Below are 18,216 nucleotides of genomic sequence, written 5' to 3' on the forward strand. Positions count from 1 at the left end.
ATAGCAACATCACACAAGGAGTCACACTGTTAACTGATTATTTTAATGGCTATGTAACACTCTTAAACAATGTTGGAATTCAAGAATTGTTTTGCTGTTCAAGAGATATTCTGCTTCTGCTTTTTAGAAATATTTTTATTTTTTAATCCTTTATTAAAACCATTATTGATTGTATTTTTTTAATGATCGATTGGGATTGTAAATTGGAAATATGGAAGAACGCGCCCTGTTCTTTGGTTCAGATTTGGATTTATTGCTGTTTTAGACCAACAGAAAATATATAAGTCTTACAAACCAAAAAATAGACTCTTTGGTTAAAAATAATAGACAGAGATAAAATTTCAATAACTATGGAAAACAAATTAGATTAAAATACCATTGGGCTTAATTTACATATAAGCACCAACATTATCCATATGTTGGTTCTTTCGCCCACTGTGTGGTCTAAACACCACAGCACAACATTTGTCAACTTGCCTTGAAATCTTGGGATTTTCATCTATCAACAGTTTCCCAAGGCATCGTCTGCCAGGACCTCCTAGGAATTTTCCTACTGATGGAATAATGATCTTGGTTTGCAACTCATTATAAAATGTACAGTGAAAATAAAAAGACTTGTTCCCTAGTTTTGACTTCTCCAAGGACACATGGGCAGATTCTCATAGAGAGTGGAGTCTTATTATATTTGCCCTCCGGGCAGTGGTTGGGATTCAAATAATTTAACCACCAGTTCCGCTGGAGGATTCAAATAATTTAACAATTGGTTGTTTACAAGCAGCGTTTTAACAACCGGTTCTGCTAAAGTGGTGCGAACCGGCTGAATCCCACCACTGCCTCCGGCGCTTCTGTGGGTAGAGCTGCACTTCTAAGGCCCCTTCCGCACATGCAGAATAATGCACTGTCAATCCACTTTCAATGCTGGATTTCACTCTGAGGAATAGCAAAATTCACTTGCAAACAATTGTGAAAGTGGATTGAATGTGCGTTATTCTGCATGTGTGGAGGGGACCTAAGCTTTTGAATCCCTACTAATGTAAGACAGAGGGGCTGGTGTCCGTGCATATGTGGCTTTCAGCAATGACATTAATTTGTGAAGAGCTTGCCATTCCCTGTTTCTTGGCCTACCACAGCTCTGATTGTTTACAAAAGATGGATAAAGTTCGTAACTCCTAACCTGTTACCTCCTGGTGCGTTTATCTTCTAGCAGCGTGATATGAGAGGGTCTCTTTAAAATCCCTGAGTAATATTTTTATGTAGTGAATTACTGTAGGTAATTTCAGATTACTAATTGGTTTTAATTATGTGGTGCTTTGTCTGATGCTTTACTAAAACTGGAATTCATGAAATCTGGAATAATTCGGTTTGATTTTTTTTCTGTTGCGTTAGAAATACAGACCCTGTTTGTCCTTTTTTGTCTCCTCCTCTTCTTTTTGTCTGCAAACCTCATTAAAGATACTGTGTTAGTTTGTTTGATGCAAATTTAATCACACCTGCTTATGCTACATGTCCCCAAAAATGGTCCTCTGTAACTAATCCAGGTCTTTCACACAGTGCTGGCATTTGTTTCAAGGCTGTGTCAAAGCAGATAGTTCATATTTGGTTACAATCTCCCCTCAAGTCCATGTAAGAGTTACATTCTCAAAGGAAGATCTATCCTCCCTATATGTCGCTGTGTTAAAATCATGCATGCTGTTGAATGTCTTTGTTCTGGCTATTTCTGCAAAATGTATTTCTATACTGTAAAAACTAACAAGCTTCTGGCCTCTTACTTTCTTTTCTAACCTCTCTATCCCCTTATGTCTGTTTTGTCTGTAGTCGTGCTGAGCAGATTCCTCCTTGCCTGACAAATGAGACTTCTCTCCCCTCTCCTTGGGGAACACCAGCTTTGTCCAGGAAAAGGTACCGATCCTTTTAAGAGAAGTTGCACTTTCTACTGACTTCAGAGCTCTTTGTTGGCTATGTGTTGTTATCATTCTCAGAGTGGGACCCGTTAACTGTCTTTCAGCGTTTGCAGATTGTTAATTTGCTGGCAACTCTAGCTGGCCGGTGTGCTTGAAATAGTTCCGAAACAATTGTGCAAAACACATTTGGAAGTACTGTGGTTTAGTTAGCATTCAGTACAGCTGCAGAATAAAGAGGACAGGATTTTGAAGCTGGTATTTTTAGATTACTTTTGTGTTAAGGCCAACTATGCTATCCTGTGGTGAAAAGATATACTACTGAGACATATGTGTCTAAAGTGTGGTCTATCAGTGGGCCTGGCGTGCTACAGGTATATTATTCACTCCAGACTGCAGAAGGATGTGTGTGTGTGTGTGTGTTTAATTTGTGAAGAGTCACCTGTCAGAATTGTGAGAGAACCAGGTTCAAACACCTGCTTGTCAGGAAACTACCTGGACATGTCTTACTTCAGGGGAGAATCTTGAGTCCTGGGTTCTTTTGCAAGAAGGGCAGCACAAAAATGTATTAACTAAAAGCCCAGCCTAGCCTGATGTCGTCTGATTTTGATATTTGGATGGGACACCCTCGAGGAACACCAAGGCCATGATGCAGAGGCTGCCAACGGCAAGCAATTTCTCAATATCTCTTGCCTTGAACACCCTACAAGGACGCCACTTTATGCAACCTCCCCCAAAGAGCTGGAAATAATGATAGAAAAATTAGCACAACAGGGAACAGATTGGGTTAGAGACTTTTACCCTAGTTGCTTGTTCTTTAGTCGTGGGGGAGCATTGCAAGTGAAATTGTTTAAGCCTAGAGTTTGAATTAATGATTGTATAGTTGATTCTGGGGTTCTTGTGAAATTTCTTGACTCATAGAGACCCTTCCTTCCTTCCTTCCTTCCTTCCTTCCTTCCTTCCTTCCTTCCTTCCTTCCTTCCTTCCTTCCTTCCTTCCTTCCTTCCTTCCTTCCTTCCTTCCTTCCTTCCTTCCTTCCTTCCTTCCTTCCTTCCTTCCTTCCTTCCTTCCTTCCTTCCTTCCTTCCTTCCTTCCTTCCTTCTCCTCAGCCTTAAACTCTGTTCCTTCCGGCTTTCTTTATTCTGAGATGACTTTATGGTGTTCCTCTTCCTTTACTGTATTATGTTTAGAGCTTCAATGAAAAAGTCAAAAGAGAGAAACGTTTGATTTCTGAATTTTTTTGGCTTTTGCTCTATTGTGGCTGGTTGAAATAAACAAGCTTTCTACTTTGGTGCCCTTCAAGCAATGTGCCAAACCACATCAACTTCTGCCATTGTTCTCTGTGCCATCCTCTGCTGCATCATCACTTGCATTATAAATAAATGGCACCATTTCTGCTTCCAAGCCGTAAAGATGAAAAGCTCAAGTACATGAAAAGATACACTTAGTAATGGAATGTATTGATAGCATCCAAATGAATCACTCTGTAGCATACTGAATAATGCAGGACTTGCTGGACAGGTGGCCATTAATTTCATAACAAAGAAAATTAAAGGCAGTTGTTCAATGTTGATAACAAGAAAGTTCCTGAATATACCATTCTGAGGTCCACTTCCCTTGGTTGTTAATCGTAAAACACACAGAAGTATTGTTTATGGCACATCTGTTTTCTTGTAACATCGATACATGTTTGCAAGAGGCATGATGTCTAAGCTTGATTTGTACACCTGAGTGAACAAATCTAAAAAAACGAACACAAAGCTAATATGGAATGCCACCTGTCCTGGGGGATCATGACAACCTCCCTGGTACCAATCATGATCATAGCTGAGGTAGGCTTGTCTTTGTTTTCATACACAATGGTACATAACAAGTAGTCTAATATATCTTTAAAAATAGAAACCTGTTTCTAATTTGTGAAATTAGTTCCAATTCAGGAGTGTTTCTGAATCTGTTGCTGGAGAGCCATATTGCTCTGTGTTTAGAAACGGATCTTATGTACTTCATATGTTGTTTGATTTTTTTAAAAAAGACCCTCTAATATGTCTTTGATTGTAAAAACTGGAATTTCAAACTTGAGCAACAATGTTTAAAATTTCATTTGAGGCAGGAGAAAATCTCTTCGAGAATAGAGGCGACAAAATAAGTTGTAAGGGCTTTTTGTTTCAATTTATATAAATAGGTATGAAATATCAGTTGGGGTTTTAAAAACCATTTCTTTCAATACTCTAAACTCTGTTCCATTAATAATTATGATTATCAAATGTACTGTATCCTATTTGGTTGGGCTTCTGCTGTAATACAGGGGAGCCACCCCATTGGCTGTGGCCTCCTGCACTCTGATTGGGTCGGTAACTGCATGATGCAGAGGGAGGGAGGAGGTTAAACTCCTTGTTATGACAAGCTGAAAGGCTTTTGGTCTGAATCCTTTGTGCTGAAGACCTGTCTGTCTTAACTGTGTGAAAACTAAACATCTCTTGAGGGGATAGTTCTGTCAGAGAGTGTGACAGGTACTATTGTTATCAGCCTTTGTGATGGGTGAAAGCAATCAAATACACAGACAAAGTATACTGGTGGGAAGAGTTTAATAATAGGCTGAAGAGCCTATTATTTAATAATTATTTAATAATAGGCTGAATAATAGCTGAAGAGCCTTTATAAACTAAATTAGGAATATCTTCTAGGGAAATAAGAATTCCAGTGTGGCAGTGGGACTGAAGTATTAGGATTTGCTTTACCTCAGTAGAGAGTTTGTTTTATTTTTGAGGGTTTTATGTAACTGGGATGGCCGTTTGAGGGTACTGAATGAATGTACGTAGCCTGTGTTAGGACCCTGTATGTGAATAACCATTAGCCAGGACATCTAAGCAAAGGAACTGTGCGAACTATAAAACATCTTTGAAACATCTACGCTAAACTGAGCTAAGTAATCTTAAGTGCTGTGCTGAAGAAGCCAAAAACTATAAGTCCCTGTGCCAAGCTTTCTTGTGAATATTGTAAATATAATCCTCTTTCCTCCTACTTTATTTGCCTCACCCAAATCCATCTCCAAGTTAATATTCCTACCTTTATAATCTGCTCTGCCTGTTAAATAAGTCTGTGTTACTGTTTTAGTTTATATCTGCCTCAGTATATTTATTTTAGTGTACCTTTGTGAAGGGACTGCCTGCAGAAAAGAAAAAGAAAAGTCAGTGGACATCCTTCACTTCTGGTGTGTGGCCCGTGCACAGTTCACGTTGTTTTGACAAAAAAAATTGTCTCAGGCTCTCTTCATCTTCTGCAATGGCCTTCAGCACCAGCTGAAAACACGAACAAGGACAGGGTTGTTGAACGACACAATAGCAATATAAATGCTAGGTAGTGACTCTAACTCCCATACCTCCAGAGAAGGGTGGGGGTTCCATTGATCTCTGTAGATGTGAGGGATAGGCACCTCAGAGTATCCATACGGACAACCGTCTTTCCTGGCCTAGGCTGTGTAGAATGTCAAATGCATTAAAAATGCGGTTAATTAAAACAAAAGCAGTGACAATATTTGAGGTAGTGTCAAAGGCTTTCACGGCCAGAATCACTGGGGTGCTGTGTGGTTTCTGGGCTGTATGGCCGTGTTCTAGCAGCATTCTCTCCTGACGTTTCGCCTGCATCTGTGGCTGGCATCTTCAGAGGATCTGATAGTAGGAAAGCAAGTAGAGTATATATACTTATATGTTACTTGTTAACAATGGTTCTTTCCCCCACCCTAGACACTCCAACAGGTATATATACTCCACTTGCTTTCCTACGATCATATCCTCTGAAGATGCAAGCCACAGATGCAGGCGAAATGTCAGGAGAGAATGCTGCTAGAACGGGGTAGGGAACCTTTAACACTCAAAGAGCCATTTGGACCCATTTTCCATGGGAAAAGAAAACACTTGGAGCCGCAAATAATTTTTGACATTTAAAATAAAGATAACACTGTATATATTGGGTTTTTTTACCTTTTACTCCGCTCATTCTGAGAAGCGCATGGATGCGTCCGCCCTTCTGCCTGCAGGGCGGGCAAGGATGGGACCAGCTGCTTGACCTCGCCGGCCGCCGGGAAAGCGCCTGCCCCGCTCCAACGGGGCAGGTGAGAGGGGAAGCCCACGGCACGGCACGGCACGGCCGGCCGCAGGCAGTTGGTGCGCCCTCCCTGCTGCCTGTAGGGTGGGCAAGGATGGGGTCAGCGGCTCGACTTGTGGAGCCGCAGTGCAAGGGCAGAAGAGCCTCATGCGGCTCTCGAGCCGCAGGTTCCCTACCCCTGTAGCTAGAACATGGCCATACAGCCCGGAAACCACACAGCATCCCAATATTTGAGGTGGGGAGAACTGCCCAAAAGTGGCCTGTAGCCTGAAGCCATAAAGAATCGCAGATCATAGACAAAGTCTGGGTGACTCACTTTCATAATGAGAAGGTTTGGTGCTTTAAAAAAATAAAAATGCAGTTGTTGATTATTAAATAGTTAAGGTGGTAGAAAATTAAGCTGGCATTCTAGGAGGGAACCTACATTCCCTGAAGCTGTCTATTGCCATTTTGAACTTGGGTATTGGTTGAGACACCATCAAGGAATTCCACGGTTGCTATGCAGAAGGCAGGGGCAACCCATAAATTGGCTGCGGCTTGCTGGCACTTTTTACACGCACGTGACCCCCAACCCATAAAATTCTAGGCTGTGAATATTAGAAGATTTATCAGCTTGACTGCAGAAAAAAATTACAAATACAAAGCCTTGGGGTGTTCTTCATTCAACGGCTGTGTATTTTTTTCCCTCATAATTGTATATGAATGAAGGGTCTCTTATTTTGCCCCTCTTTCTCCTTTAGGCATGTGTATCATTGCTCTTCAACCCCACCAGTATTCCCTCCCAAAAACTCTGGGGATTTGAAGCTTCACAAAGGAACGGTACCTCTGCAGAGCTTGGATGCAGTCATCATTCACCCCGGAGCAATGCTTTCTATGTTGGACCTCCTAGCTTCAGTTGGGTCGACTACACAGCCAGAAGTAAGAGTTCTTTCACGTATTTCGTTTAGACGGGGTGGGGGGAGGGGGAGTCAAGCGCTATAACAAAGTAATGAAAGGATCCATCTTTTGAAAGCGGTATAATTTGAATTGATGTGCTGGTGTCGGCTAGCTTTTCTACTGGCACGATAGGGAGGAAATGTAATCTCCCTTAATTTCCCCCTCTTCGTGGCAGCCACTCATCCCATGTTGCTTTTTGTCTGCTCAGGTCCCATGATCTTCAACATAGCCTTTGGGGTGGGAGGCAGAATGGGCTCCTTTCCCTCTCGTGGCAGTGGAAAAACTGGTCCCATCCAGCCCCTTAAGTTTTTTTGATTTCAGATAACTGAATTCATAGAATCATAGAGTTGGAAGAGACCCCAAGGGCTAGCAAGTCCGACCCCCTGCCATGCAGGAACCTACAATCCATTAGGACTGGTCGCATCCAGCCCCTTAGGTTTAAGTTTAATGGTTTCCGATAACACTGAATTTTATTAGGAGGCAGGGGATTTGGATCTTATCTTCCTGGTCTGGATCCATTTTGAAATATGGCATGGGGGTCCTTCAAAAGAACAGTTGGGTGTGTTTGTGCGTGCGTTGCTTAAAAAACAGGCTGTAATCTGGTATGGGACCTGCTGTTCAAAAAAGACGAGTCGAGCATTTGGGCTCGCCTAAAGTAGCTCACTGGATCATAGCCATGGTACACAAATAAAAAAGCACATGCCTAATTGGGAACTGGAGCCTGTTTCTTGGAATCCATTGCCAATATTTTGATACTATCTGGCAGCCATATTGGGAGAGCCAACAGTAATAAGAAGCTGACATTTCTAACAACTGATTGCTAGGATTTTAAAAAAAATCATACAAGTATAGGAGTACAGTATATTGTCCCATACCATGAGAAGACTGAATTTGTTGGTTGATGGTGTAAAATATATATTTCGTGAATTTTTTTTCCTTCTGGTTGTGGTGGGTTTCCCGGGCTTTCTGGACTAGAAAAATTCCTTCCTTCCTTCCTTCCTTCCTTCCTTCCTTCCTTCCTTCCTTCCTTCCTTCCTTCCTTCCTTCCTTCCTTCCTTCCTTCCTTCCTTCCTTCCTTCCTTCCTTCCTTCCTTCCTTCCTTCCTTCCTTCCTTCCTCCCTCCCTCCCTCCCTCCCTCCCTCCCTCCCTCCCTCCCTCCCTCCCTCCCTGTCTGTCTGTCTGTCTGTCTGTCTGTCTGTCTGTCTGTCTGTCTGTCTGTCTGTCTGTCTGTCTGTCATCTATCTTTCTATCTATCTAATCTCGGAGCAGTATATGCAGTTCTTCATTTTTATCCACATGATATCTCTGCGAAGTTGGCTAGGCATGGGGAAAATCTCAGATCGAAGGTCAGCCAGTGAGGTCCATTGTTCATTGGGGATTTGAACCTGAGACTCCCTGATCCTTGTCCCCTGCTTCGCACTGTAGATTATTCTTTCTATTTATAAAATAGCTTATGCCACTATGATTCCTTTTGACAAAGGGTTAACAGTCTTTGAAACAGATCTGAGCTACTTTAGGCACAGATAAGAGTTTGTCCTTGCCTAATGGCTGACTTTTTCCTTTTGAGCAGCAGACCAAAAATTCATGCCATGAACCATGCAGGGAACACTTCTGCTAATGATGTCTTACTGAACTGTTTGTTTGTTTCCTTTTTCTTTTTGCGTGGCAATATGTAGCATGCTCTGGATCTTCAGCTTGCAGTGGCCAACATCTTGCAGTCTCTGGTACACACAGAAAGGAATCAACAAGTCATGTGTGAAGCTGGACTCCACGCTCGACTTCTGCAGAGATGCAGCGCTGCTCTTGCTGATGAGGACCACCCCCTGCATCCACCCCTGCAGAGGATGTTTGAAAGGCTGGCCTCTCAAGCCCTGGAACCAGTGGTGCTGAGGTAAGTGAGAAGAATCAGTTGAAGATCCACATTTACTTGATACACGAGTGTTCATATGTTTTGTTGGCTTGGGAGTCTTAAAAAAAAAAGGAGAATTAATTGGTTTGGAATCAATGTTGTTGAATGGGCATAATCTTACTACCTTCATATAAGTGTTCCCTACTGCTTACTGTACCGAGGCAGGGGTCCCCAGCCTTCTTAAATTTCCAAGTACATTCGGAATTTGGAGAGGATGTAGTGGGATGGCACCCAGATGTGTACCTGCCAGAGGGACATGTGGAGTCACATGTCCTCAGGCGCATGCCATCTAGTCGGGGGGGGGGGGGGCGGCGCTGGGCACCGGCCGGGTCCTTGTGCCCGGCTTCTCCTGTGGGCCCAGCTGCTCCCTCCATGCCGGGACCCTTCAGTTTCCAGGAGCCTCTGCCAGCCCCTCTGTAGAGATCCCTCGTCAAGCACAAGCACTTTTCGTGGGGCGCTGAAAAGGAGCACGGCGCACAATTAAGGAACGGGACTTCAAAGTGCATGTGCAGTTCTTCAGCCGAGGGGGTGACCAAATCCCACTGCCCGTCTACTGTCCGCCCTTGCAAAAAGAAGCGTTGGGGAAGCTGTGTTTCTAATAACTGTCTGGCTTGTCTGAATTCATCCAGTACTTGGTGGTCACAGCTGGATTTGAAATCCAGTACTTGGTGGTCACAGCTGTACAGTGTCATCTCTTTGTTTACCTGGTAAATTTTCCTAACATGCATATATGATAAGACCAATAAACTTATAGTGCCATCCTAAACAGGCATTGCTTCCTTTTAAGCCTAATAAAGTCAAACTATAGTCTTACAAAGGGATAAGTCTCCTAAGAAGATACCTAAACATTGCCTGAAACCAGTTGGACCCTGGCCGAGCAAATTCAAATGGCTAATATTTTGCTGCGCTTGGTCGTTTATCCTTGCTGGAGAAAAAGCTAGCTTTGTAATAAAAGACTTCATTTAATACCTAGTTGGTATCCAGCACAGAAGTGTAGTTTTAGAAAGGCTGCTTTATATTTCAATGAAATATGTAATACAATCCCCCATATTTTATTTAACTTTTAGAATTAGTTAATTGGATTCATCTTGAGAATTCAAGATGAAAGAAAGAAAAAAGAAAGGCGAATTGCCTCATAGCCTCTCTCTCCATCTCTCTCTGTCACTCTTTCTTTCTCTCTCTTTTTTTAAATAGGGAATTTTTACGTTTGGGAAATCCTCTGAATTGCGGAGCCTGGGACAAAAAACTGTTGAAACGATACAGGGTACATAAACCGAACTCGTTAAGTTATGAACCAGAGATGAGAAGTAAGTGTTCAAGTGTTTGAAATGCGTTGTTTATTTTATTTCTTTGTTTCTAACATTTATACTCTGCCTTTCTGACCTCATCAGGGTCACCAGGGCAGCTAACAAATTGAAAACAAATAAAACACAAATTAGAACCATTAAAATAGAATTTAAAATTGAACTTCATTAAAACAATTAAAAGGAAGCTAAAATATACATAGAAAAAGATAAACATATTCTGGGAGAATTTAAGCTTGAGAGGGAGAGGAGATTGACATGTAAACTTGTTTTCTGAACTTTGGTTAAGGGTTAGACTTCATTATATCTATACTGCTCAGTGTCTAAATGCTACTGAGGTATAGTAATTCCTTGGAAATACCAACGTCATTTCCAGTGCTTTTCCCATTTGAATTTAGAGCACAGTTCCCCTTTATCTTCTCCTGACTGGAAACTAGCAAGGAGCAGCAGTGGCATAATAGTTAAGATCAGGTGTACTCTAATCTGGAGGAACTGGGTTTGATTCCCTGCTCTGCCGCTTGATCTGTGGAGGCTTATCTGGGGAATTCAGATTAGCCTGTGCACTCCAGCACATGCCAGCTGGGTGACCTTGGGCTAGTCACAGTTCTTTGGAGCTCTCTCAGCCTTACCTACCTCACAGGGTGTTTGTTGTGAGGGGGGAAGGGAAAGGAGTTTGTAAGCCCTTTGAGTCTTCTGCAGGAGAGAAAGGGGGGATATAAATCCAACTCTTCTTCTTCTTCTTATGTGGTAAAATCATACTTTATTATTATTATTATTATTATTTATTTAATTTATTGTACTGCTCATCCCCGAAGGGCTCTGGGCGGTGTACAATTACACATAAAATACCGTTAATACCATAATCTACAGTTGAATATTTAAAACCATAAACCAAAAAACACAGGCATGGCAACAGAATGAACAAAGCAGATCAAAATGTCCACTGTGGACAGAATTTTATACTTTTTGTTTTGAAAGTAATATCTGTAGGCTCCCCCCCCCCCCTTTCAGCGTTTAGATTTGTTTTACTGATATTAAATCCATTGAGATCTACTATGTTTAACTTGAATTGAAACAAAGGAAGCCTGCTGTCCCTTTTGAGCTCAATTCACAGTCAAGCTAGCATTGCTGGATTCAGGTTCGTTTCGCTGCATCAGCTTCATTAGGACTCAACTGAGTTAACGTTAAATATTCCCATTTGAAAAGACCGTTCTTTTTGTCACTGTGTTCAGAAGCTGGTGTTTGTTCAAATGAAACCCCCCGTATCTCTGTGGGGCTGATTTCCCAAGCAGTTGTTTTTAATCTGGATTCAGCTTCATTAAAAGAAGCTTGCGGGAAATTAAAACCGCGATATCACTGCTGCGCAGCGTTTGCATCAAGCTGTTAGTGGCCTCATCATGTGAATTCATCCCGATTCTCTTAAATCTTGGGATGCTGTGGAAAGAAATAGAGAATGCCTTTGGCCTTGGTTTGCCTTGGGGTTCCAACGTGGTCTTAGGAATGTGATGTGATGAATCTACTAATCTGAAAAAATCTTGTTTTGTTTCTCGGCTTCCACCGTAGATAGTATGATTACATCAATGGAAGCTCTGGGTACTGATTGTGTGTTCAGCTTACATGAAGATAATCACTACAGGATAAGCAAAAGCCTTTTGAAACCAGCAGAAGGGAGCACGGTACCCTTGACAAGAGTGAAGTGTTTGGTCTCCATGACAACTCCACATGATATTAGACTGCATGGATCATCAGTTACTCCAGCATTTATTGAATTTGACACATCTCTTGAAGGGTTTGGGTAAGGTCTTACAAAGGCTTATATTTTTTGTTGTTGTTTCAAAGGAATGTTTCTAATTACTAGGGCACTGTGTTGATTTTATAACAGACAGTTTTGCCTTGAACGCACGCCCTGATAGATCACTGCTTCCTCAAAGACAAATCTGAGCTAAGTAGGGAGGGTGGATGTTGGAATCCTAGTGAAGGGGTGACATAGACACCTAGGGGTTTTTTTTAGGTTTCTTCCCTCCCAGTGACATGTTACTGTATTGGGAACATAGGAACAGTTGGCTAGAGTTTTGTAGCAGCAGCAGAGCACTTGACACAAATCCTCGGGGAGCTCAAAGTTCTACATTTGGAATCTCAAGAAATAGAAGAAGGGGGTGGTGGTGGTGGTGGTAGTAGTAGTAGTAGTAGTAGTAGTTTATATTTAAATCCCACCTTTCTCTCCTGTAAGGAGACTCAATGTGGCTTACAAGCTCCTTTCCCTTCCTCTCCCCACAACAGACACCTTGTGAAGTAGGTGAGGCTGAGAGAGTTCCAAAGAACTGTGACTACCCAAGGTCACCCAGCAGGAATGTAGGAGTGCAGAAACATATCTGGTTCACCAGATAAGCCTCTGACACTCAGATGGAGGAGTCCAGATTAGAATCCAGCGTGGTGCTCTTAACCACTACACCATGCTGGCTCTCCAAATATGAGAGTTGCTGCTGCACATGCAGGTGGAGGAAAGGTAGCAGTTGTGGAAAAACTGCCTTTTGGGACTCCTTGCATAAAAGCAACCTTGCAGGCATGCACCTGCCAGTCAGCTAAGAGAATTCTTTTGAAACACCACCTTATGCCTCACCTGCTTGTACCTATTTTTAGTGCCCCATGAAATCTCTGGTGCTTCTCAAAGTGCCCCTGGAAGTTGATGCTGAGGGTCTTGTCTGTCAGCCTGCAACGCTCCCTTCCAGCGCTTACGTTCTTAGCACAGCTGTGCTCCAAAAGCACTCATTTAATACGTAGGCACCTTTCCCTCTAGGAAAGCAGATTCACAGATCTCTTCTGACATATGCTTCAGGCTTTTTGGGAAGCACCGGTTCCTGTAGACAGCTGTGACAAGCCTAGGTCATGCACTGCTTGCTGTGAGATATGGCAGACTCCTGTAAATTTTTTCCCTGGTGCGAATTCCACACCTTTGCTCTAAAAAGTTAACACAGAAGAAGCAGGTGTTGGACTCACTCTCCTTGAATGGCGTTTTCCATTTTGCCAAATCATGTAGTCATAAAAAGGCTAACTTCCAGTGAATTTGTCTCTCTTTAACAGCTGCCTGTTCTTGCCAAGTTTGGCCCCTCACAATGCCCCTACCAACAATGTTGTTACAACTGGTCTTACTGATGGCATTGTGGTCAGTGGGATTGGGACCGGTAAGTCTTTTGACATAACCACGCCAGATGGGTTTGATGCTCTTGGCATCTTCTAAAATAGCACTGTGCTTTACTTTATTTTACTTTATTTAAACTGATGTAAACAAACTGGTCCTCTTGCATTGCATCGGAAATGTGCACTGTTGTATCAGAAAGGCAAATACGTTGCAGGCATTCATTATGATGGTATTCCCTAAGATTTTTGTTTTACTGTTTGTCAGTCAGCGCTACCATTTCCCTATCTGATCAAAGACTGAGTTTAGCATGGGCACAGAAAGATGCAGAAGAGCCAGTTCTCATAAAAACGGGATTTCATCAGTTTATTAGCCAGACTGCAAAAAGGTAAAGGTAGCCTTTGCCAGTAACGCATCATTATTGACCAATGGGGTGACATCACATCACAGCATTGGCTAGGCAAACTGTGTTTATGAGGGTCTTGCCATTGGCTTCCCTGGTCCTCTACACTTGACCCCCAGCAAGCTGGGTACTGATTTTACTGACCTCAGAAGGGTGGAAGGCTGAGTCAGGCTTGAAGCCAGCTTACGCTGAGGTCAAATTCAGGTTGCGAATAGAGCTTTGACTGTGGTACCACAACTACGGGGCTCAGCCGAATGGGAGGGGGGCATTTTAGTTCCTCTCAAAGCATCCCCTTATTTTTGGCAATGAATTAGTAGTAGGGAGAGTGGAATTGACCAAACATCTAAGCCTTTGCTCACTATGGCAGTGAAACACTGTAATGAAATGCGGGGCCAAAAAGCACTTCATAAGCACCAGAATACACACCCAAATGCAGGAACCACAGGCACATGGAAAGGGATACATACCGGAAGTTTCTGAGACAGCAGTGCAACTGCCTTTTGACTTTGTTGCAAAATATGGGCAGTTCTATTACCTAGAGCAGGTGTCCAAATCTGGCGCTTCAGATGTTCATGGACTACAATCCCCATCAGCCCCAGCTGGCATGGCCAATTGGCCTTGTGGGAAGGTTCATTAACATCTGGGTGATTTAAAATTTGTCATCTACAAATGTAAAAGTATGCTGCTTCGTTACTTATTGTGCGGTAAGAATAAACAGCGTTGGAGCCAAATGCCGACAGTTGTGAAGAAACTGCAGCAGCAACCAATCTGTCAGCCTTCGCGTCAAGCTGAAGTGTTATGTGTGTTTTATTCTCCTTCCAGGAGAGAGGCTTTTCCCGCCACCATCCGGACTGAGCTATTCAAGTTGGTTTTGTATAGAACATTTCAGCACCTCCCCAAATCATCACCCGGTCAGGCTCCTTACAGTTGTGAGACGAGCAAACAGCTCAGAACAGCACTACGTGTGCCTCGCGATAGTGCTCTCTGCAAAAGACCGGTCGCTGATTGTATCAACTAAGGAAGAGCTGCTTCAGAACTATGGTATGCCTCACACTGCATAATATTGCATGCATTCTTTGAAACGCAGCAGGTGTTTTTAGAGGAAATTTTTCCTGCTGTGTCCCAGCACCAAATGATTTACATTGTAAACACAAACTGAGATTCTTTAACTTTCCTACTAACTGTAGGAGTTGTGGTTTATTGTCTTAAATGTACACCAAACTTCTGCAATATTGACTCATAATCCCATCCAAAGGGGTGTGTATGTGTGGAGGAAAGGGTCTTGCAACAGTACACTTGCCCTTCCTGAGGCCCTTGCCCAGGCGGAGTTGGCAGACGTGCCCGCGGCCAGCCGGCCCTCAGTCCCACTGCGGTAAAACCCAGGAAGTCCGGACCTCAGTGGGGCTGCACTGGTGTCCCAAATGGACACCAGTGTATGAGAGACGGGCCGGGGCGTTCCCTGGGCGGAGCCAACATTAGTTTAGGGCCAGGGGCGCGGTGCCGTGGCCCTCAGATTTACACCACCCTTTGGATGGCTTATGTCCTATATCAGTGATGCCGAACCTATGGCACGGGTGCCAGAGGTGGCACTTGGAGCCCTCTCTGTGGGCACGCACACAAAGAGTTCGTCATGTGGGGGGCGGAAAATTACCCACACACACACACACACACACACACACACACACACACACACGCCTAGGCTGGCCTGGACCACTGAGCACGACGTGTGCGCACTGTGATGAGCAGGAGGACTCAGCTGGCGGGCCTGGTGCCTATGCTCCAGGTGGCTGCTGCCCGAGGAGGGGGACGCAGAGTAGGCAGAGATGCTAGAGAGGCACAGAGCAGTGTGTGTGGGACTTGCTGGAGGCTAGAGCAGGCTGGCCCCTGCTTGAGCGGGTGGGGCAGAGGAAGAGGGAGCCAACTAGTTTTTTATAAACTAAAACCTCAGCATTCAGGTTAAATTGCCAGGTTGGCACTTTGCAATAAATATATGGGGTTTGGGTTGCAATTTGGGCATTTGGTCTCAAAAAGGTTCACCATCACTGTCCTATATGCTCTTTGCAGTTTTTCAGCAGTGGGGGAGGGGGGTTGGGCCTTTCCTTTTCTCCCCGCTCTGCTGGTCAGTGCCAATAGGTGCTACATCCCGCTGCCTCCAAGTGTGGATGGGACTGCCACTCGGTTATAGTACCTCAGTGTACTCAAGATAAAAGTTCTGGTTCCTAATAATTTTATTGGCTGCTGATTTCTCTATCGTGTCTTCATAGCCTTGAGGCTAGTCTGTTGGTTTTGAGCTGTATGTCTGATTGCTCCTGATGCAAAGCCCAGATGATGCAGAACTATCCCTTGGCTCGTGATCGATTCCCCGGAGTACGTTTTTGTAGGAGGCCTCAGGCTCTCCTGCTTGAATAATCTTTCTGTTTTCAGTCGACGATTTCAGCGAAGAATCTTCTTGCTATGAAATTCTCCCTTGCTGCGCTCGGTTTCGTTGCGGCGACCACATCATCGAAGGCCAGTGGCATCATATGGTTCTGGTGATGAGCAAAGGCATGTTGAAAAACAGCACAGCTGCCCTCTACATTGACGGACAGCTAATTAACACAGTCAAGGTATGCCGGCTATTTTAATTCTTACTGAGATAGTGTGTGGGAGCACAGTTACAATTAGCTCCAAAGACTCAGAGACAAAACTAGATTCTACATATATTATATACAAATATTTTATAAAAACAATGATCAATTATTCATTATGGCTGTTTTTAATGTGTATTCTAATAATCCATAGTATGTGAAAACATTGATAAACGTCTTCTATTAGAGCTTTCTAAAAAAATTTCCGATATAAAACAGGTAAAGTTTCCCCTTCAGTCATATCCGACCCTGGGGTACTACTGCGAGCAGTGATTTTATAGGCAAGCCGCTTTTGTGGGGTAGTTTGCCATTGCTTTCCCCGGCTATTCTTTACCCTTTAGCTATGATCTAGGTACTCATTTACTGATCAAGAAATGGATGGATGGCTGAGTTGACCATGAGCCAGCTGCCAGGATATCTGACCCCCAGAGGGCTCGAACTCCTGACTGTATGAGTGCAGTGCAAGCACTTAACCGCTATGCCACGCAGCTCCTTTTTCTGATATAATAAAAGTTAAATTAACATATTTTTCATAAAGCGATTCATCATTTTGTTTGTTTGCCATTCAAACCCCTTTTCAGTCTGATATGCATCATATTATCAAAGATAATGACAATTTATAGACATCATTTTCCCACTATCCTTATCCATTATTCATTCCTCTTTTTTTGGAATACTATAAACACTATGCTTTCCATTTGTCTTGCAGTTCTTTAATCGATCACTCATTCTCCAAATTCATCAGTTTTGCCATTGCTGCATATTCCGTTGCATTTATTTTCTCAGATCTCTTGGCTTGGACATTCCCCTGCCTTCCCTTTTGTTGCAAGTGCTGCCTATATATTGTTAACTTTGCAAAACGGTGTGAATGGTGTGCTTGTGGGCATTGTTTTGTGTGCATCGTGAAGGTGTCTCGGCTGAATTGTTTGGTCACAGAAAGGCTTCTGGCTGTACATACCATGGAAGCTCCTGCTGCTGGCAAAGACAGTGGGGAGAATCAATATTTTACAGTTTGTCAAGATTTGGGGCTAACACAAATCCAGAGTGCCCTGTTGATGCTTTTGATTTAGTCACACGATGGCTTCCATCTGATGATGGAATGTTCATGGCAAGTAGAGGCAGCTCTCCAGGCTAGACTGCATGATGAGCACAGACTGATTTCCTGGATAGAGGGTGCCACGGGTAGGGTAAGGTGGAAGACTGAAAATGGGGAGAATATAAAGGCAGGTTGACTAGTTGACTGGAAGGGGGGAGGCAGGAAATAGGGAGAGGCTAGAAAGGGAAAGAAGAAATAGAGGGTGAAAGGGAAGTTGACCTTGCAGGACTTTGCAGGTTGTCTTGTGCTGAAAACCTAACACATAATTGATTGGCTGGAAGAATCTTATCCAGTCCAGGATCATAGAAGAAGAGTTTGGATTTGTATCCCCCCTTTCTCTCCTGTAAGAAGACTCAAAGGGGCTTACAATCTCCTTTCCCTCCCCGCTCCACAACAAATACTCTGTGAGGCGGGTGAGGCTGAGAGATCTCTGAAGAACTGACTAGCCCAAGGTTACCAAGCTGGCGTATACTGGAGTTCACAAGCTAATCTGGTTCACCAGATAAGCCTCCACAGCTCAAGTGGCAGAGCGGGGAATCAAACCCGGTTCTCCAGATTAAAGTGCACCTGCTCTTAACCACTACATCATGCTGACTCTCAATGTAGGAAATGTAGCTGGTAAAAACACAGACCAGGAATCCAAGATGCGGGTGGTTGAATTCTTCTGTTGCTGTTGCTTGACAGATATTTGTTGCCTGAGCAGGAGCAGTGGGATACCTCACCATGGCTGACCAAAACCTGGAGCAGGCCTCTGCAGGATCTCTGGAGATCAAACCAGGGTTATGGGGTCTACTGCCAGAAGC

At 43.5% G+C, this 18,216-nt stretch overlaps 1 protein-coding gene across 1 annotated transcript in view; it reads left to right on the forward strand.

The window, feature by feature from the left end:
• The window catches only part of WDFY3 (WD repeat and FYVE domain containing 3), a 156,257-nt gene that overhangs the window by 52,454 nt on the left and 85,587 nt on the right, over window positions 1-18,216 (forward strand). Inside the window, 8 exon segments of the mRNA XM_048508758.1 lie at window positions 1,816-1,899; window positions 6,743-6,920; window positions 8,615-8,829; window positions 10,042-10,154; window positions 11,715-11,946; window positions 13,233-13,333; window positions 14,513-14,731; window positions 16,115-16,296. Of these exon segments, the coding sequence (XP_048364715.1) occupies window positions 1,816-1,899; window positions 6,743-6,920; window positions 8,615-8,829; window positions 10,042-10,154; window positions 11,715-11,946; window positions 13,233-13,333; window positions 14,513-14,731; window positions 16,115-16,296 (1,324 nt within the window).

Source organism: Sphaerodactylus townsendi, linkage group LG10, assembly GCF_021028975.2.
Source record: "Sphaerodactylus townsendi isolate TG3544 linkage group LG10, MPM_Stown_v2.3, whole genome shotgun sequence".
Classification (NCBI taxonomy): domain Eukaryota; kingdom Metazoa; phylum Chordata; class Lepidosauria; order Squamata; family Sphaerodactylidae; genus Sphaerodactylus; species Sphaerodactylus townsendi.